The sequence below is a fragment of the Gekko japonicus genome, unplaced genomic scaffold (genome assembly GCF_001447785.1).
Source record: "Gekko japonicus isolate JY-2015 unplaced genomic scaffold, Gekko_japonicus_V1.1 scaffold1235, whole genome shotgun sequence".
Lineage (NCBI taxonomy): Eukaryota > Metazoa > Chordata > Lepidosauria > Squamata > Gekkonidae > Gekko > Gekko japonicus.
The window spans coordinates 107,067-128,831 of record NW_015169210.1 but is presented as its reverse complement, the minus strand read 5'-3'; the positions used below and the strand labels follow the sequence as shown (position 1 = coordinate 128,831).

At 47.6% G+C, this 21,765-nt stretch overlaps 1 protein-coding gene across 1 annotated transcript in view; it reads right to left on the bottom strand.

The window, feature by feature from the left end:
- Positions 1 to 1,105: 1,105 nt before the first annotated feature.
- LOC107114770 (GMP reductase 1) overlaps positions 1,106 to 21,765 on the bottom strand; it is a 35,574-nt gene continuing 14,914 nt past the window's right edge. Inside the window, exons 5-9 of the mRNA XM_015416360.1 lie at positions 21,035 to 21,116; positions 18,402 to 18,508; positions 10,524 to 10,566; positions 4,569 to 4,728; positions 1,106 to 1,868 (exon numbers count right to left, since the gene is read on the bottom strand). Coding sequence (XP_015271846.1) covers positions 1,688 to 1,868; positions 4,569 to 4,728; positions 10,524 to 10,566; positions 18,402 to 18,508; positions 21,035 to 21,116 — 573 coding nt within the window. The 3' untranslated portion in view covers positions 1,106 to 1,687. The remainder of the gene's footprint in view (positions 1,869 to 4,568; positions 4,729 to 10,523; positions 10,567 to 18,401; positions 18,509 to 21,034; positions 21,117 to 21,765) is intronic.

Below are 21,765 nucleotides of genomic sequence, written 5' to 3'. Positions count from 1 at the left end.
GAACATTGGTTCAGTCTAGTACTGTTTTTAACATTTCCCATAATTAACTTCTTCAGCATTCACCTGGCTGCACTTCCGCAGCCCTCTCCCGTAAAGAACTGTGACATCCACATGTTTCAGTTCTATCTGAGTAGCAAAGGTGATAGTGGGGGAGGAGGAGGAGAAAAGTTTTAACAGGAGTTACGGGGGGTCTTCCACATTTTCATCCCTTCTGTGTCCCTACTGCTTTTCTTTTTCCTTTTCCACACTGGTTTTGCTCCCTCTAGTGGCCAATTCAATATCATACGGCTTTATTTCTGGCATAAAAACCTGCAGTTTAAATATGCAGGGCGATACGGTCGCTATAAACTGATATAATATTGAATAGGCCACTAGAGGGAGCAAAACACGTGTAGAACGGGGGAGAAAGCCCTAAAGTGGTGATGGAGAACCTTTTACAGACCGAGTGCCCAAACTGCGACCCAAAACCCACTTATTTTTCGCAAAGTGCCAACACGGCAATTTAACCTGAATACTGGGGTTTTACTTTAGAAAAAACAACTCATACATTAACTTAAGATGATCCAGACAAAGTAAGGAAAGCAATCCCAAATGCTTCCATTTACTTAAAATTATTTGGCAGAGAATTCGACACTTTAATGACAGTCTAGGCCTGGCTGGGGCGATGGCACGCGTGCCCACAGAGAGGGCTCTGAGTGCCACCTCTGGCACCCGTGCCATAGGTTCGCCACCACTGCCCTAAAGCAACAGGGACACACAAGCAACAAAAATGGGAATGCAGCAGAACCCACAGACTGGACAGTGCAGCCACCAATTCTTGAAATGCCCTGGCAGCTCAACATGTGGCCTCTCTGAACATATTTGGTAGTTTGCAAAACTTCATTTGCTTTCAACCGTATGAAGTCACTGGGTGTTCTTGGTCTTTACCAAAAAGGAAGCCAAGAAGTATGGCACCCATGAGCATATCTTGAGTGTGTCCCCCTTTAAAAATGTCTGCACAAAAAAACGAAGGAGCACAGTCATTTTGCCATGCTGTGATGTTTCCCCAGGCCAAAGGTGTAAAGAAAAATGTAACGATGGTACTCAACAATTTTAAGAATATTTATGTATCAGTGCACATTAAAAACCCAGTACTTGATGTCACAGTGAAAATAAAGCAGCAGATTCAAGTTCTAGAGCTGCATAGCCAACATACTGGAGCAACAGCCATGCAAGCATCTTCTAGTTTGGAAAGTCGGCCTCCTGTTCTTCTGACTTCTATACCACATTGCAAGAGCAGCAATAAATGGTTGTTTGGCCATAAAAGCTTCCGTTGAGTTTACTTCACACTGGTTAACAGGAATTATTCCAACACAATTGATACGTTATGAATTTGCAATCTAGGTGGCTTTTCTTAGATTACCATTAAAAGACCAAACTGGATTTTCTCTGTTTAAATAGACAAGGCTATAAAGAGATAGTGCTCTTTTCTCTTGAACAAAATAAAAACAATCATGGGCATTGCTGCAATTTATGGCTTGTCCTCCTTGGGCTTAACCTTTCTGCTACAACAGACTCTAGTGGCAATCAACCTGCTTTTCTTCCCTAGCTTGGAGTAGGCCTGCAGGAAGCTGCACTGCAAATTAAAGGAAAAGGAGGAGCCGGTGGTGTTGGCAGATCCCAAATCTTTCGGCTTTTTCTTCCAGGGCTAAGAAAAGACTTCGCTGTGCTGCTGAGTTACCCGAATGAAAGTCGTTCTTCGACTAAGCTCCTTGAGTTTGGCAGCTCCCACGTAAGTGCAGGTAGATCGCAGCCCTCCGAGGATATCGCGGATGGTGTCTTCTACATCCCCCCTGTAAGGCACTTCTACCGTTTTACCCTCTGAAGCTCTGCAAAAGAATATGGGTTTATTTGTGTTGTTAAGAAATGAAGTACATAAATAAAGTAAACCCAAGAAGAAGGTTTTTATACCCCACTTTTCTCTTAAGGAGTCTCAAAGTAGCTTATGGTCGCCTTCCCTTCCTCTCCCCACAACAGGCATCTTTTTTTAAAAAAAAAAAATTATTGAGAGAAATGCAACAGAACAGCAAAGAAAAACAAAAATGCATTACAGTCAATCAGCAGGATATGAGGTGAAGACAGGACTGTAAAATCCAAGAAGAGACACGGAGTAAACAAGATACCCCAACACAATCCACAAAGTAACCTTCGTATCCGTCAAAACCAACCTAAAGTGAGTTTAATTTCAGCTCTCTTCATGAACAAAAATGGTGATTGCGCCTGAGAGAATCATAAAGTATTATTTTAGCATCTCTGACCTTTTTAATATGAATAAATAGTTAAAAACGGACCTAAGGGATGTACACAACAGGCATCTTGTGAGGTAGGCGGGGCTGAAAGAGCTCTGAGAGCACTGTGACCGCCCCAAGGTCACCCAGCTTTCATGGGGAGGAGGAATGGGGAATCAAACCCAGTTCATCGTGGAACATGGGCCACTCAAGGTTTGATAGAAACACGGGGCTGATAGGCCCGATACCCAAGTGTAAGTTGTTATGACCTGAATTTCCTGTGCCATCTCATGGAGACCAGAAGAAGCTGTCTGGTGCTAGGTAGGTATTTCTGAATGATGGTACACATTCCTTAATGAGTGTCTTCGCATTTAACACCCAGGACTGGGTTCACAATTCTGGAGGCTTTAGAAGAGGGGTAAGCAAACCCTGGCAGTGTGCTGACAGTGGCACCCAAGGACCAGTGTTCCCACTAAGCTGAGTTAGTGTGAGCCAGCTCACAGTTTTTTAGCCTCCGGCTCACACATTTTTGTCTCAGCTCAGGAAGGATGGCTCTAGAGCAAACTAATTTATGCAGTAGCGAAACAGTTCACTCACAACTTTAATGCCAGTAGCTCGCAAAGGAGAATTTTTGCTCACAAGACTCCACAGTTTAGCGGGAGCATTGCCAAGGACCATTTTGATTGGCGCACAGGGCCAGATCAATGTCCAAAGAACCAAGACACTGGCAGCATTACCGGGGGCCAGTGGTGGAGGAAAAGCCAACCAGGCATGGCTTGCATCCATCATCGCCTCCCAGGCCAGCACAGGCACCAACCAAGTCCAGGGTGAATCCATCAGATCTTGTCCATACCTGGAACTTGGCTTTCTCCAAGCTTGTCTGGCCATGCACCAGCATCTTCAAGGGTAGATGCTGCATTTGGGGTGTGTGTGTGTGCTTTAGCCCCAGAAGGTAACCTACCCCTGCTTTATAGCCTGTGCATCTGTGATTTTCTCAAAGACAACCAAACTACCATTAATGTTGTTTTTACATCTGGTGCAGTGGGAAAAGATTCCCACAGAAAACAGGAAAATAGCTGTAAACAAGCAAGCCAGAAGAAGAAGAAGAGATTGGATTTATACCTCGCCCTTCACTACCCAAAGGTGTCTCAGAGCGGCTTACAAACTCCTTTCCCTTCCCCTCCCCACAACAGACACTCTGTGAGGTAGGTGAGGCTGAGAGAGCTCTTGACAGAAACTGCTCTTTTTTAAGAACAGCTCTTATCAGAACTATGGCTTGTCCAAGGTCATCCAGCCAGGTACAAGTGGAGGAGTGGGGAATCAAACCCGGTTCTCCCAGATTAGAGTCCGCACACTCAGCCACTACACCAAACTGTCTCTCCCCCAGTCCCCCACAAACTTAGGCACACAAATCCACAGAAACCAATAGCTCAATTATGCCTAATCCTGTGTACATAATTCATATTTCTTGAATTCCTGGTTACAAGCAGTGTTGCCTCTAAAAGCTGAGTTAGTGTGAGGTAGCTCACAGTTTTTTAGCCTCCAGCTCACAGATTTTTGTCTTGGCTCAGGAAAGATGGCTCCAGGGCAAACTAATTTATGCAGTAGCCAAATCACCTGCTCACAACTTTAATGCTGATAGCACACAAAGTAGAGTTTTTGCTCACAAGGCTCCACAGCTTAGAGGGGAGCGTTAGTTACAAGGCAGGGCAGGTGATCTGTGATGCAGGGACATGTTGACAATCCGTGACGCAAGGCGGGGGGGACAAACAAAACTGGGTTGCATTCAGAGCCGTCCCTCTTTCCTGCCAGTGACAAGGTTCACAAATGAAAGGTCCAGAGGTGCAGAACTGTTGTAAAATAGTCAAAAGTGTTTAATACTCAGACTATCAATGGATCTTGCTCTATTGGAAAGAAGAGATTTCTTTGCTTTTAAAAACCTTTATTTCTAAGGGTAAAAGGTAAACGGGATTACTACAAATAAACATAACACTAACAGCTACATTTTCTAAGCTGCCTATAGTCAAAACACTAGCACACAGATAATGGAGAATCTCTCCTTCTTCTCGACCCCTAGAAAGGAAGTCACCTGAAACAAACAACCAATCTGTATCACAGTAGAAGCTACTTTTCCCGGGCTAATTCCCCATTGGCTTACTGCCAGGTATCCCTTCCAGGTCAGTCTAAACAATAGCAATACTAGGCAAACAAGTTAACCCTATAATGACTGAATTTCCAGAACTTGTAAACACATGCACTTCCAACAAGAACTGGGTCCATGGTGAAGAGCGGAGCCTGTACCTGTACTCAGCCACGCCTCCCACGTGTTTCTTCATGGCCGTGTCGGAGCTCATCCCGTAGAAAAGCTTCACTTTCTTGCCGTTTCTCTCTGTGACCTCTCCGGCACATTGATCGTGTCCAGCGAACATTCCTCCAAGCATCACAAAATCGGCTCCGGCTCCTGTTCAGTAGCAAGCAGAGAGAGAGAGAGAGTTCTCGAGTGAGAAGGCAGCAGAGGAAGCATCCCGGAAGAGCACCGTGGTGGAAAACACATTATTCTTGCCAAGGCAGGATCCATCAGTAACTTTTCCTCTAATTGCACAAAGAAAAACAGAAATCAAGGGACACCTTTAAGACTAACCGTGATTATTCTGACATGGGTTTTCATGAGTCGCAGCTCACTTCATCAGATAGATGGCACAGGGGAGCGCACGTACCTGATAAAACCTGCAAACAGATGCGAGGGCAATCTTGGAAATTATGAACATGATCCTTACACGGGTTTCGGACCAGATATTGTTACTTGCCCTGACCTAGACAGCCCGGGCAAACCCGATCTCATCTGATCTCAGAAGCTAAGCAGGGCCGACCCAGGCAAGTACTTGGAAGGGAGCAGTCCCGTAGCTAAGGAGTTTTGGGGGAGGGGGGCCGGAGGGGGCAAACCAGCCAATTAAAGCAAAGTAAATTCAACTAACTTTGATTTAATTGGTGGAACTGGCTGCAACTGAGGGGGGAGGAGAGCACCGCCGCCAACAACAGGGACAGCCCTCGCACCGCAGATGGACCCTTGGGTCTTGCGGGCGCGCCGGAGCGCTCTCCCTCCGCCTCCCTGGGTTCCCCGCCTCCCTCCCTCTCAAGGTGGACTGACATGGACAGACAGGAGGCGGCTCCCCAGTTGGCTGCCTCCCCTGGGATGCCTCGCCCCCGCCAGGACTCCACCGACATTTTTACCTCCCCGTAGAGAAAATGTGGAGGGAATGTTGATGCAGGCCACACCGTGGGTGCGTTCAGATGGGGCATTTGCAACAGAATAGGTGCAACTTAATAGCAGCGTAATTATATTATTCGTCAAATAAAGATGAACCACTGTTCATTTTAATGTGTTTAGGTCATTTCATTCATATCTGTTTGATTATACCGTACAGACCTTTTCATTTCATATAGTTCCTGAAAAAGGAATACGGCTTAGTACATCTCGCATCTGCAAATGTTTAATTTATGTAATTTCTTAAATAAGTAACAGTATTTTTGGTGAGGGGTGTGGTCATGGTTGACTTCTGGCAACCCCTACTGGGGCTTGGACGTTTTCAGAGAGGTGGCTTGATATGCCTGCCTCTGCATCCCGGCCGTGGAGGTCTCCCAGGCCCGTAGCTAACGCGGGGCCCACGGGTCCTGACCCCCTCGCCTTTCTTCTGGGACACCTCCCTCCTGGGCTGGGCCACTTTTCCCTTCCGGCTGCTTCCCTCCCGGCTTCTCGAGGACCGGATCAGCTCAGCTGCAGAACGGATCAGCTTCACTCCTCCCAGCACCTTAAGCGACGCATGCGCTTTGGGACTTGGCAATTTAAAAAGCGGCAGAGCAAGAGGCGTGACCGGCTGCCCCTCTCCTGGTTTAGGAAGGTGCGGATCCCCCCCCCCCCACAAGCCCACCTCAAACATAGACAGGGTGCGTTCAGCCGGCATAAACTGTACCGGTTGGAACCAGTGCAGTTTATGCTGGCTGAAACGCGATCACACTCACCTCCTGTCTGCGGAGCCCATCCCTGTATGCCCGTTCACATGCAGCGGATGTCGGATGAGCATGCGCATAGGCAGCTATCCACAGAATGGCGATCTTCGCGCATGCGCAAAAAACCTGTCTTACATTTAAACTTTAAAGGTAAGGACTTACCTTTAAAGTTTAAAGAGCAAAGTAGCCTCCCTGAGGTCCCGGACGCCTCCAAAACGCTAAACTAAGGCCCTTTTCTTTTTTCTTTTTTTCAACAAACGCCAGGTCGAAGCTTCGCCCAAGCGCATATCGCCGACCTTTAAAAAAATGGCGGGTGAAAATCGGAAGCCTCAGGCTTCCAAACGGAAGTGGCTCTGCAACGTTGGAGAGCAATCAGACGGGGGTAAAGCGATTACAACCGTTGCACTCAGTATACCACCACTTGGGGACCTAGTGGCAGAATACAACGGTGTACAGCTCTTTGCAACTGTTAGGGACAGAAGGCAGATGAACGCCAGTAAGTACACCAATTCCAACTGGCACCTATTCCGTTGCAAATGCCCCGTCTGAATGCACCCTAAGACTGTTATGTTATCCTCAAGGATATCCCCTGGTTCAGTGGGGAGGTGCCTTCTGGAGTTGTGCACTTTATAGGCATGCAAGAGCCCAGATTGGATCAGGGCCATGGAGAGAGAGAGGACAGACCCCCACCCTGCACCCCCTGCACCATTTTCCCAATTTGAGAGGGAGCTATTTGCCCCTTTGGTGGTCACACATGTACTGAGAGCCAGTTTGGTGTAGTGGTTAAGTGCACAGACTCTAATCTGGGAGAAACGGGTTTGATTTCCCACTCCTCCACTTGCACCTGTTGGATGACCTTAGGCAAGCCATAGTTCTGTCAGAGCTGTTCTCGAAAAAGAGCAGTTTTTGTCAGAGCTCTCTCAGCCCCACCTACCTCACAGGGTGTCTGTTGTGGGGAGGGGAAGCTGCTCTGAGACTCCGAGTGAAGGGTGGGGTATAAAACCAATCTCTTCTTCTTCTTCTACTACTTCTTCTTCTTGCATTTGCACAGTGGAGCACATAGCGCCCCCTGCCCAGGCAGTTTCAAGTTGGGAAAGTGGTGTGTGGGAGGTGTAAGCCCCCTTTCTCTGCATGCTGTGGTCCTGATTCAGTTCAGGCCCACAGACACACCCAGGAAGCACAGAAATTCAAAACGTACCTCTCCGCTGAACCCAGGGACATCCCCAGGGAAAACCCTAATTTGTAGCTAAGCCCTCGCAAAGAAGGGTATGTGTTATTTCAACACATATTTCCTCCTACTCCTCCACAACCAAAACTCAAAACAGCAAAACGGGCTTATCTGCTTCTTGTCCTGGATGCACATAATAGGAGAAAACAGACAAGGGAAACAGATTCTCTGGCTTCGCCCAGAATTACTAATCCAAGCAAGTCCCGCCTTAAGAAACCAAAGTGAATATCTATGCAAGAAGTGAGACATATGGAAGGACCACCCTGTACTTTGGAGACCTATGGAACTGGAAGGATAAGGCATGGGGGGTGGAATGTATCCACATGTACACACAACCAAGAGAGCAGCAGGAAAAGAGCATGTGTGAATCTGGCCCCAAATGAGAGATTATTGATGCTTCTTACCTCCGAGGATATGAGTACGTGTCTTATAGTGATGATGAAGAAGAAGAGATTGGATTTATACCCCGCCCTTCACTCGGAGTCTCAGAGCGGCTTACAAACTCCTTTCCTTTCCCCTCCTCACAACAGACACCCTGTGAGGTAGTTGGGGCTGAGAGAGCTCTTTCCAAAACTATCCTTTCTATGACAGCTCTTGTCAGAACTATGGCTTGCCCAAGGTCATCCAGCAGCTGCAAGTGGAGGAGTGGGGAATCAAACCCGTTTCTCCCAGATTAGAGTCGGCACACTTGACCACTACACCAAACTGTCATCCTGAACTGAATTACATCCGTCTAAAGCCATTTCTGTCAACGGATTTACAGGGTTGTAACTCTGTTTAGGACTGCACTGTTAATGTTTGGAAAACATTATCATTACACAGACCATATTAAGATCAGAAATAAAACATCCATCAAATGACAGTTCTTCCAGCAATGGGAGACAGTCGTCTATAATTTAAACTCTGGTCTTTCTCCTTTTGTTTTTGCCAGGATTTCCCATCTGTCTTTCTACAAGTTTCAGAGGATACAGTCTCCATGTAGACCAAATGAGATTAAAATGGGTTTTTCAAGCAAGCAAAGCATTAGAAAGAAAAACAGTGAAGCCCTTTGAAGAAGTTTCCTGTTTGTCTAAGTTCTAGGAAAGGGGGGGGTGCTTTTTCTAGTAGCCAGATCTCTCCCCCCCCCTGCCTGCTTAGAATGTATTAAGAGCTCAGAATAGTCTCCTAGCTATTGCTTTAGGAAAATGAGACATGTCAACATTGGGGAAAGTGCAAAGAGGAAAACTATGGTCAGAACAATGAATGTGGAGGGGGGTGAAGGAGTGGAAGGGAGTATTGTAACTAGTATAAAGGTAAAGGTTCCCTTGCTCGAAAGCCAGGGTTGCGGTGCTCATCTCCGTTTCAAAGCCGAAGAGCCAGCGCTGTCCGAAGACGTTTCCGTGGTCATGTGGCCGGCATGACTAAACACCAAGGTGCACGGAACGCTGTTACCTTCCCACCTAAGTGGTACCTATTTATCTACTTGCAATTTCTTGCTTTCAAACTGCTAGGTTGGCAGGAGCTGGAACCAGAGATGGGAGCTCATTCCATCATGCAGCACACTCAGGTCTTGAACTGCTGAACTACCGACCTTCCACAGCCTGCAGTTCAGCGTCTGAACCACTTGAGCCACCGCGGCTAGACTGTACGTAACTAGACTCATGTTAAATCAGCATTTAACTGTATGTATGTAGCTAGACTGATGTTAAATCAGCATTTTAGTGGCCAAATCCTACCTCTGCATATATAACGTAACAAGTGGGCCCAGCCTGGCCCCCGGGACCTCCGGCAGCTGCTGCTGGGCCCGGTGTGGCTCCCGGACTGTGCAGCTGCCGCCACCGGACCAGCATGGAGCCCTGGGTTACACAGCAGCAGCTGCCGGGCCTGGTGCGCCCCCAGGCTCTCCTTGGGCTGTGCTGCTGCTGCTGCTGGACCCAGCATGGCTCCCGGATTGTGCAGCCGCTGCCACCAGACCCAGTGTGGGGCCCTGCGCTGTGCTGCTGCTGCTACTGCCTGCCGCTGGGCCCTGCGCAGCCACCATGCACTCCTTGGACTGAGCTACCACCATGCCCAGAATGGAGCTCTGGGCTGCACGGCTGTTGCTGCTGGACCCAGCGCAGCTCCTGAACTCCTCCAGCTACCAGAAGTAGTTGTGCTCTCTGCACATGCACAGAGAACACTAATTTGGGGGCAGTTTAACCCCCCCCCAATATATTTTTGTTAAGATTTTAAGATTTTTCTGCAAACCTAGGAGGTTTCCCGAGTTGCGGGGAAATCTCTTAGGCGTCCAAGTGGCCCCAAGCCACAGATGGGAGCCACAGGTCGCAAACAGTATATGCAGCTTGTATCTCAGTGCCAATCACTTTGGGTGGGTGGGTTGACTTGGAACGCCGTCCCGGGGAAAAGCGTTCCCAATTCCACCCTCCCCAAACATTTCACTTCAGTTTCTATACGTTTCTAACATTTTTGGATGATGGCACCAGGATGGATGGCACCATGATTAACCAGATCAGCTAATGTAACTTGGAAATGAAAAACACAAACGAGTCCTTATCAACATTGTTAGCAACCTCCTCCTCCTCCTCCTGAGATATCAGAAGTATAATTATACTTAAAGAGCAACTAATCCACGAGAAGGAGCTGCGGTGGCTCAAGTGGTCAAGACGCTGAACTGCAGGCTGTGGAAGGTCAGTAGTTCAGCAGTTCGAGACCTGAGTGTGCTGCATGACGGAGTGAGCTCCCGTCTCTAGTTCCAGCTCCTGCCAACCTAGCAGTTCGAAAGCAAGAAATTGCAAGTAGATAAATAGGTACCACTTCGGTGGGAAGGTAACAGCATTTCGTGCGCCTTGGTGTTTAGTCATGCCGGCCACGTGACCACGGAAACGTCTTCGGACAGCGCTGGCTCTTCGGCTTTGAAATGGAGATGAGCACCGCAACCCTAGAGTCGGAGTCGACTGGCTTTCGAGCAAGGGAAACCTCTACCTTAATCCACGAGAAAGGCGGTTCTTGCTCCTCAGAGCCAAGCAGCCTGGGGTACTCACCAAAAGCTTTGGCAACATCTCCAGGACAGCTGCAGCCCCCATCCTGGAAAGGGGAGAAAAGAGGAAGTAACTCAGTTCACACTTAGTGCGGCCCAAACTAATTGTATTCAGAAATGGCATAAAACAATTCAAGATCAACAGAACTTTACACCGTTTCCGTACCATCCCAGTGCACGTTAACGGCTGAAGAGCTGCACTGGGATTTGGAGAGACCTGGAGTCTAATCCCTGCATGAAGTCTGGGCGATCTTGGACCAGTCGCTCTCTCAGCCTAAGCTACCTGACAGGGTGGTTGTGAGGGTGAAACGGAAAAGGACAGAGCTCTGTAAATGCCCTGAACGGCTTGGAGGAAGGGTGGGATAAGAATGCATAGACCCATGGACAGCCCAAGCCAGCCCAATTGCGTCTGATCTCAGAAGCGAAGCAGGGTCAGCCTTGGCTGGTATTGGGATGGGAGACCTTCCAGGAATACCAGGGTCATGACCAGTGTTCCCTCTAAGCTGAGTCAGTGTGAGCTAGCTCACAGTTCTTTAGCCTCCGGCTCACACATTTTTGCCTTAGCTCAGGAAGGAGGGCCCCAGAGCAGACTGATTGATGCAGTTGTCAAATCGCTCGCTCACAACTTTAATGCCAGTAGCTTGCAAAGGAGAATTTTTGCTCACAAGACTCCACAGCTTAGAGGGAACACTGGTCATGACATGGGGACAAACCACCCCTGAAAACCCCATAAGGGGTTGCCGTACGTCAGCTGTGACTTGATAGGGTGGCCAGGAAGGTATTAGAAAGTTTAACTACATAGTTGTGGCATAGAGGACCTTTTTCAGAAAAAAACATTAATCAGTAATCACCTTTCCTCAAAAGACAGAAAAAACACATCCATTTCCTTGCCTGTCATTCACGCCGTAATGCCCAGACAACTAAGGCATCTATTCGATTCATGCATGAGACACAGGGCTCTTTTTGTAGAAAAAGCCCAGCAGGAACTCATTAGCATAATAGGCCACACCCAACAGCAGAGACCTATTAGCATATTAGGCCACACCCCACATGTTACCAGAAGTGTGGTCATCCAACCACACCCACCTTTTGCTTCTTATTCTGTTTACTTTGTTGTCAAAACCCTGGGCTTTTTTTGTAGCAGGAACCCCTTTGCATGTTAGGCCACACACCCCTAATGTAGCCAGTCCTAATGAGTGTCCGCTGTTAGGTGTGGCTTATTATGCTAATGAGTTCCTGCTGGGTGTGGCCAACTCAGGGGCCAGCCGAAACTCCGTTCCTGTGCGTTCCTGTCCAAAAATAGCCCTGCATGAGAGTACCAAATAATGCAAAAGCTTCATCAATATTGGAAGGGAAAGAAGCGTCTGCTCAGCTTCTGCACATACGCATGCCATGCAAATATAAAAGCAAATGGATGAAGGCCAAAGGCACAACCCTGGAGGGCCCCCCCCCCATTTATACTGGGGGTGCTCGACTGCCTGCTCCTTTGGCTTGCTTCCTGTTCAACAGTGGTGATCGGGAAGCCAATTACACAGCAGGCTGTTCGGCTGTTCACAACCTGTTCTCGTGTGTTCACAGGAGCAGCCTACTTGCAGCCATTGGAAGCCAACTCCCAGATGATTTGCTTTGCTAAAATGGAGACAGAAGTAGGAAGGAGATCTTATAGTAGAAGTTATAAAAGCAGCAGAGCCCCTGACTTTGGAGATTTGTTTATTCCCATTATTTATAGTCCTCCTTTCCCACTGGGACTCAAAGTGTGAGTGAGACAATCGACAGAATGGGACTTCAAGAAACAATTAAATAGGATTTGGGTTGTAGAACCAACCAGATGTCTAAGAAACAGAACTGAAGCAAAGCATAACTGTTAAAATGATAACATTAAATGGTGGAATATTACACAGTCGGATCCAATTTACAGCAAACTATAGACAGTAGCACAGACCACACCTCCTAATAATTTATCCAAGTAACTCTGGGAATCAAGAGGTCCGAAGAGACCTTGCTTCTCTCTGCTGTCCACGGAAACGCCGCCCCTGGAACCTACTTCCCCTCCCCACCCCCCGCCAGCCAAACCGAGGCCTTTTGCAATGCAGAAATTAAGATAATTGCATCTGTCCCTGCCCAGTTTGGTAGGAGGGGAGAAACCAGTCCTTTCCCGCATTCCCTTTTGCAATGCAGACGTTAAAAGCATTGCTCCTATCCCTGCCCAGCTGGGAAGAGAAAAACACTGCTTCTATCTCCAACTTTGTAGTGTATCAGGCCCTGACAGGGCCGGGCATGCCTGGACTTGTCCAGGCACAAATACCTCTAGCTTCAGACCAAAAGACAATGGGCAAGTAGGATCCTAGCCAGGCCCAATGAAAGGGCTAGGTCCCAGGCCAAGAGGCCAATAGGTCTCTTGGTTACTGTAAATAGCCTATCGGGAGTGGGGGGGGTGTTTGGTGGTGGGTTTCCCTGTGGGAATATAAGCCGGCCTGCGAACCGGTTATGGTGTCTTTTGTTCTTGACTAAATAAAGGTATGCTTAGCTGAAATCACTCTCCGGATGCATACTTTTCAAGCTTGGAAGGGAGAAGAGCTTCCTTTTGCAAATTCTGCAAAGCTATTTTGCTGAGGGGGGTGGGTGGGGGGTTTTGAAATAGGTTTTCAAAACAACCATTCTTTAACCTAACCTCATTAAGGCAATCTCGAAACTTCGGTGAGCTGCGTAGATGACTTACACCCTGGCGTTCTGCATTTCCAGACTAGTTTAATCGTATCTTCTTTCCTCGTACAAGATAGTAGCAAGTTAAGAGTTTCTGCAGGGAAACCGTTTGCTCAAAAGAGCTTCTTTGATGTAAATGACTTGTGGTCTGTTCCAAAGCCAGCAGGGGTTACGAAGATGCAACAGCTGGGTCTCTCACAAAGGGGAGGCAATTTTTTTTTTTTTAAAGACCATTTTGCAATTCTTGGCCATTTGTAAATTCTTATCTATCACAGAAAAAAAGCAGTAGACACAGCTTTTGAAACCCTTGGTGGAATGTAAATAACTTCACAGAGAATCGAAATACTCATAAGTCCAAACAAACACGACATCCCCAAGAGAAGAGGTAATAGGATGAGATGGACAAAAAGTGCATACAAGCTATGAAACATTAGCCCCGGGCCATTCCCAATGGCCTATACTGTTCTTCAGACATTCACAAAGTGGCTAACTTCTATCCATATGAAATAGTAAACCTAGCCTGCATGTATGAAAAACATGTGGAAACAGAGAGCCAGTACATGTTTCATTTTCTCTCAAACAAAAACATAAGAGGCCGAAAGCTTGACTCTTTTTCATTGAGGTATATCTTACCTACTACCAGGGCTATTTTTGGGCAGGAACGCACAGGAACGGAGTTCCGGCTGGATTCCCAAGCTGGCCACGCCCAGCAGGAACTCATTAGCATAATAGGCCACACCCAACAGCAGAAACTCATTAGGATTGGCTACAATTAGGGGTGTGTGGCCTAATATGCAAAAAGCCCTGGGTTCTGACAACAAACAAGGTAAAGAGAATAAGAAGCAATAGGTGGGTGTGGCTGGATGACCACATTTCTGGTAACATGGGGGTGTGGCCTAATATGCAAATGAGCTGTGCTGTCAGGGGTGTGGCCTAATAGGCTAATGAGTTCCTGCTGTTGGGTGTGGCCTATTATGCTAATGAGTTCCTGCTTGGCTTTTTCTACAAAAAGAGCCCTGCCTACTACTACTTTTCCAATCAAAACCCGCTTTTCCTTACTGAAGTGTTCGTCCTCCTGTTACATCAAGCACTAAGAAGATGCACAACATCACAGGAAGAAGGAAAGATCAGAAATACCTACCCTGACAAACTAGACTGCTTTCCTACCGATCCAGTTAAGGAGCCCCAGAACCCTACAGGTGGTTCTAAGTTTTCGTTTAGGTGGCATTTATTAAATAAGTCACTAAAATATTACGGGTTACAGTTCTTACGTTACTAATTCCTTACAAAACTCTGATAAACCTTCTGTATCTGCTTTCTGAATATGGTCAGTCGGTATACAAGCTACTATAGGTATGCCTGACACAGTTGATGTAGAAGGGGGGGGGTATAAGAAAGATCTCCCCTTGCCTTTCCAGCTACTAATACACCAACTCACATCAGAAACTTTTAGCAAACTTCATGTCACACCAAAAAAAACATGGTTAGCTGTTACAGGAACAAGCATAGGGAACCATCGCTGCTTTCACAGCCAGCCGTATTTAGTTATATCACAAACTACTCTTTATCTTCTGCCCTCCAAACCAGGATTTCAAATCTAGTCATCTTAATTCTCTGTGAAAAGTACGTAGACGGAGAGTGATTTCAAGCAAAGCGTACTTTATTAGATCAGGAACAAGACGGCTTTGGCCGGCTCGCAGGCCGGCTTATATTCCCCGAGAAACCGCCACCTAAAACACCCCCCCACTTCCCAATAGGTTATTTACAGTGGCCGAGAGTCCCATTGGCTTCTCGGCCAGGAACCGAGCCCCCTGATTGGAGCGGGCTAGGATCCGCAGAGGCCACTGTCTCTTGGAGCGAAGCTCGACGTTTGTCGCTGGACTTGTCTGGACTTGATACACTACTCTCTGCCACCTTCATTTACTTCTATTATCTAAGACGGAGGAAAACCTGATATTTATGGTTAAAAAACCCACCACCCATGAAAACATAAGAGCCTGCTGGATCTGATCAGTAGTCCATCAAGCCAGCATCCTGTTTCACACAGTGACCAACCAGCTGCCCTGAACACAACTCTAGTGAGGCGAGACGGAGCTAATGGGATCCAGCTCAGTGTTCGTAGACAACCTTTCTGCTCTACAACTAGAGAAAAACTCCCGAGACTTGATTTTACCTGAATGGAGTATTTCTGGAATCCTCCTACATTCCCCACTGACTCTAGTCAAAATACGATAACTCATAGTCCACACACCATACAGCTGTGAGGTAATCTTACAGAGACAGAAATCTTTGTAGTCTCTTTGTTTGAATAAATATCGCAGGATTTATTTTATGAAGTTCTGTTAGGTAGGGGAAGCTTCATCTAACTCACTTCTTTCCTAAACAGAAAGAACTGCAAGCACGTCTCTCGGTCGTAATCAGTGGTACTAGGCAATGCTTTGTTCATGCCCAGGAACTCCCTCTTGGCCAAAGACAGGGGTCTCCAAATCTGGCTCTTCTAAAATACTACAGCACATTCCAGCTTTGGGAGATTTAGTATTCCTCTCTGGGAGGTAAGGCCAACATTGTCAAAAACAACCTCCCACAGCAGCTGTATCCAGTCAGCAGTGATAAGTTCATATGCAAGCTAGGATCCACAGGAAATCATGGTAATTTGGAATCCCCACCTTACGGGCAAGAACTCTTCCAGTTTGGTGTAGTGGTTAAGTGCGTGGACTCTAATCTGGGAGAACCTGGTTTGATTCCCCACTCCTCCACTTGCACCTGCTGATGTGACCTTGGGTCAGTCACAAGCTCTGGCACAGCTGTCCTTGAAAAAAAGCAGTTTGTGTCAGAGTTCTCTCAGCCCCACCCACCTCACAGGGTGTCTGTTGTGGGGAGGGGAAGGGAAAGGAGTTTGTAAGCCGCTCTGAGACTCCTTTGGGTAGTGAAGGGCGGGGTATAAATCCAATCTCTTCTTCTTCTACTTTTACCTCACAGGGTGTCTGTGGTGGGGAGGGGAAGGGAAAGGAGTTTGTAAGCCGCTCTGAGACTCCAAGTGAAGGGCGGGGTATAAATCCAATCTCTTCTTCTTCTTCCTCCAAGATACTAGTATCTGAAGAAGTAAGCAGTGACTCTCAAAAGCTCACACCCTGCCACAAATTTTTCTAAGTCTTTAAGGTGCTCCTGGTCGGGTTCCCTCTAAGCTGAGTTAGTGTGAGCCAGCTCACAGTTGTTTAGCCTCCGGCTCACACATTTTTGCCTTAGCTCAGGAAGGATGGCTCCAGATCAAACTAATTTTTGCAGCAGACAAATCGCTCGCTTACAACTTTAATGCCAGTAGCTCGCGAAGTATAATTTTTGCTCACAGGACTCCACAGCTTAGAGGGAGTACTGAAGGCAACCCATCTTGCTCTATCGCCAGGATTCTGTAAGCTCTCAAGAGATGTGAGAGGCTGATTTCTCATCACTACTCAGCTAACTCTCCACAATCCCATGCCTTCTGGGAGCACGTTCAGTCCGCATCATGCTGGCTCTTTAAAATGTTGGTCAATTTACAAAAATATCGCCGGCGTACCTCAGAATCCTCTTCAGCACATGCATCTACCTTCTGTAGGGGTGGCCTGGTGTCGCCGATTCTGTGACTGGCACCGGGGCCAGCCCCCTTCAGTACTGGATACTGAGGTAATAGTGGCACACCTGAAGCAGAAGTGCCCATAGTGCTGGCTAGGCCGCTCTCGCCGCCGCCCCCCGCCCCCTGGAGAGCCAGAAGAGACGCCCTTCCTGTCTGAAGATCTGAGATCTGCCAGTGAAGACCTGAGTGGCTATGAGAAATACTTGACTACTGTAATATTTGACTACATAGGGCTACCCTCACAGGACTTAATAAAGCAAAACAGGTTCTTCCACAATAAGGGGGGGGGGGAAGCATATTCCTGGACCGACGCAAGCCTTTAATTTGAAAGTGGCTCCACTCATTCTTTATAGTTCAGCTATTTGGATTAAAGTTATCTCCGATAATATCGACCACTAGCCCAGTTCTTAAGGGAAATATTGGCTATTCCCTGCTGCGTGTCAAGCGTCGAATTACGGGCAGAATTGGGACAGATATCCTTGGGAGCAAGAGCATGGCTATTTGCCTTCAGACGGAGACTAAAACGGCTCTGTGCCAAAGATGGGTTGTTGGCTGCTTTAAATCGGGATACCCACAAATCCCCCTGAATGAGAAACTGATGAAAGTTGGAATGTCGATCGATGATGTTCTTGAGATGGGCAAAACCAAAGCATGTTCTCTGATCAAAGAGCGAGTCCTGGAAATCGGCTATATAGTAGTTTGATTCTGAGAACCCGCAGAGTATGCTCACCCCTATTTTTTGGCCCTTTTTACCCAAAATATTTAGCCCCCCTCCAGGGTCATTTCGTAGAAAAAGAGGTGCAGGAGCTCATTAGCATAACTTATTTGCATATGCCACACCCCCTGACATCACCGGAAGTGTGTCCGAAGGCAACACCCACCGCTCAGGCTCCACTGGACTGTTTTGGATTGCTAGCTATTGGGGGGGGGGGGAACGTGCAGATCTGTCCTTGCAGAGGAGGGAGAGCTTGTACCTGAATAAAACTTGGTCTTAAAGGTGCCACTGGACTGTTTTGGGCCGGGGGGCGAGGGGAGCTCTGCAGCTTACCTGGTTGCTTCTTGCTCTGACTGAGGGCTGCTGGGAGCAGGGGGTGGGGCTTGTTGCATGTGCCTGCCCCCCTGGGCTCTTTACTGCCGGAGCTCTGCTCCTGTGCGCTCCTGCAGGAAATGACCCTTCCCCCCCCCCATATGTACTATCTTACCATCCCACGTTATTGCAGAGCTTTCTTGTTTGCAAGACAAACATTATAGGGCTGCCTTTGCAGACAAATCTGGTGATGCAGCTGCTACCAGACAGGGATGAACTGCCAGGCAGCAGTAATTCCTAGTGCCAGGTGTCTAACCCCGTCCCCCCCCCAGGTGCGATCAAGTGGCTACTTCTGATTCATCAGTCCAGGTACAGGATTCTGATTCGTTCCTCTGAAAAACTCTCCTGAGTCCTCTTGAGCTGTCACCAGAGATGACTGCAGAAAAGATTTTCTTGATTTCTGTTCTGGATGTTTTAAAAGACATTTTTGTTATGGTTCCTCTGCCTGTTTTGTCGAGTTTATTCGGGGCTATACTTACGGAAATGATGTGCCCGTTCAGTCCATGGGCGGAATCTGCACACTCGATCACGGCACTCAACTGTGGGTAGCCCACCCCAGTTTTAATCCGAGTCGTGCACACAGATCCTGGTCATTAAACACAAATGGAAAGATGGATGAAACAAGAGTAACACTGTTTGGTAAACCGAACAGGTTTCATGGGATCTTCACAAACATCCACACAGGAAACCTTTCTCCCAGCTGGCTGGGACTGCACGTGAACAACACCAGGTCTCGCCTGTGCAATCACTGTCCCATAATTTTCATTTCGAGAAGTGCGCTCAGCACCATAAAACAGTTCCCAAATACTGTCTAACTACGATTCACAAGAATGAGGAAAGAAGATCAAGTGATCCTCACAGTTCTTTAGTTCTCGATTCTTACTATTTGACCAAACATATAACCAGTTTCTAGTCTAGTCATGCTGGCCACATGAACATGGAAACGTCTTCGGACAGCGCTGGCTCTTCAGCTTGGAAACGGAGATGAGCACCGCATCCCTAGAGTTGGAGCCAAATGGCTTTCGAGCAAGGGAAACCTTTACCTTTACCTATAACCAGCTTACACAATAAACAACATCTGCAGAATAAAACACGATCTACAAAAACCTAAACCTGGTTATGATACAATTTCCGTAACTTAAGTATCAACACACAGAATTTGGCTACTTGGTATGCAGTCCTAGGGTTCTCATCACATAAAAGATAATCAAGCTTCACTTTTTCAGTAAAACCGAGAATCTTACCCAATGATGGAGTAATGATCTCCTCACAAGCCGCCTTATAATATGGGCAGCAATCCTCACAGTAATTCACTCCCCTACTGCAGTATCCCTTGTTTTTAAATGCTATTCAGTGCCCATTTCCTGTCTGTCTCACAAACCCTCTTGACAATAGTTCTGTGCAAGAGGCAACACTTCCCACGGCGCCATCCTAAGCAGAGGCACCCCACGCTGACTTCAATGGCCTCAGAAGGGCGTAACTCTGCTTAGGATGAGACTGTCAGTCACGTAACCATGTTCAGCAGTCTCTCTGCTCTCCTCTCCTAGGGTTAGCCTTAGTGCTGAGGTCATGCTTATCTGTGTTAACCCCCTTAACCAGAATCTGAGACTGGGAACCCGGTCCGCATTAACCACACCATGAAAACCAATGCTGATGCAGCATTTGACACCAGTTAAAAAGCATAAGGGGGTTCACCTGAAAGAGGAAGCACGCCCTCTGGAGGCCGTGGTTAACAGAGCGGGAATGTTAAACCCACACAGACCGACAGCCAATGCCCCCTCCAAGCTGTGGAGTCTTATGAGTGAACATTCTACTTTGTGTGCTCCTGGCATCAAAGTTGTGAGCGAGCGATGTGGCTACTGCATAGATTAGTTTGCTCTGGAGCAACGTTCCCTCTAAGCCGTGGAGTCTTGTGAGCAAAAATTCTACTTTGTGAGCTCCTGGCATTAAAGTTGTGAGCGGGCGATGTGGCTGCTGCATCAGTTAGTTTGTTCTGGAGCCCATCCCTTCCTGAGCGAAGACAAAAATGTGTGAGCCGGGGGCTAAAAAACCACGAGCTGGCTCACACTAACTCAGCTTAGAGGGAACACTGCTCTGGAGCCATCCCTTCCTCAGCTGAGACAAAAATGTGTGAGCCCAGAAGCTAAAAAACTGCGAGCTGGCTCAGACTAACTCAGTGTAGAGGGAACACTGCCGACAGCACGCCGAGCTTACAGAGGCTTCATGTTTGTTTCTGAACTTCAGAACTCACGGTAGCCAGATTCTTCTCCAGGCAGGCAAGAAGACATTAGAGCAGAGGTCTCCAACGTGGTGCCCACGGGCACCACGAGGCCTTTTCTCAACGCCCATCACGTGTTTTTAGGAAGTGGGCAGGGCCCGGCGGGTCTCTTGCTCAGCAGGGCTTCTCATTGGCCACTGAAGATCTGACTGGCTATGCTGACTAAAATAACACTGTTCAGTGGCAGCGGCCACCATGAATGTCTGCTTTCGTCTCTCTGACCTCTTTCCCTACGTAGCTTTTAATTACCCCTCATCTCCCTAGCACATGGGCTTCCTCCGAGGGTATGCCTCCAATGTTCCCTCTAAGCTGTGGAGGCTTATGAGCAAAAATTCTACTTTGTGAGCTACTGGCATAAAAGCTGTGAGCAAGTGATTTGGCTACTACATAAATTAGTTTGCTCTGGAGCCCTCCTTCCTGAGCGAAGACAAAAATGTGTGAGCCGGAGGCTGAAAAACTGTGAGCTAGCTCGCACTAACTCAGCTTAGAGGGAACACCGCTCCTGAGGCAGCCATTTTGTGGTTGTACCGACCACTCTTTGCCAGAATTCCAAATATGCCCACGGGCTCCTAAACTGTAAAATGGCATGGGTGCCAATCTGGCTGAAAAGTAAGGAATACATGCAAACAATTAAACAAAGCATTATAGGGACTTTGTGTTCAGCCCTCAGGAGCCGGTTCTCCTACCCCGATCTCCTTGACAGTGTTTGTCCTTTACACACCTTTTCTACTGTAACAGATAAAAGTGTTGCCTCCACATCGCTCCAAGAACACACAAGCCAGTGGCTGCTGCATGTAAATACAGCCCCTTACAATCCACCCCAAATCACCTTACCTGGTCCAATGCCCACTTTAATAATATCCGCTCCAGCCAGGATGAGTTCTTCCACCATCTCTCCGGTCACTACATTACCTGCCTGAAAACAGAGAAGAGCATCACTAATGACTGCAGGGGATATGAAGAGAAGCCATCAGGTACCGATTTTTCTCTTAATCTTTGTCTAAATTTTAGACTCTAAAAGCCCCAAGTGCTTATGCCTTTTTCTCACAGCAGTCTTGGCGACTGGAACATTCTGACCTGCATTCCTTAAGCTCCAGAACTCTGAACCAGGGTCCTTCTCTGGGGGCCGAGCAGCCGTGCACGAACTGAGTGTGAACTTCTTTACCGAGGCCCAGAGCCCTGATCCAAGAAAATAAGCATCGCTCAAGACTCCAGCTCAGGTTGCAATGGTGCGGTATGTTCCTGGACACACAGACTGCACAAAGTGCGTTTTGAGAAACCAGAACAGGTCAGCTACAATTCCCTGAAGATCGTATTTTATTTCTAAAGTAAGTCCTTTCCATAGCCCCTTATCCCTTCTTTTTATTCTCCCGCCTCCCTCCCCCTTCATTTACAGTATCTGGAATGGGGGTTAGGCTCTTCATTGGTTCTGCATCAGATGCTGGGAAGTAAGAGAAGTATAAAGATAACTCATTTATAATGCTTTGACCAAAGCTACTGTGAGACCAGGGGACGTGGCGCCGAGATACAAAATGGCGGACGCCTAATTCTCCAGCTCTCTTCCG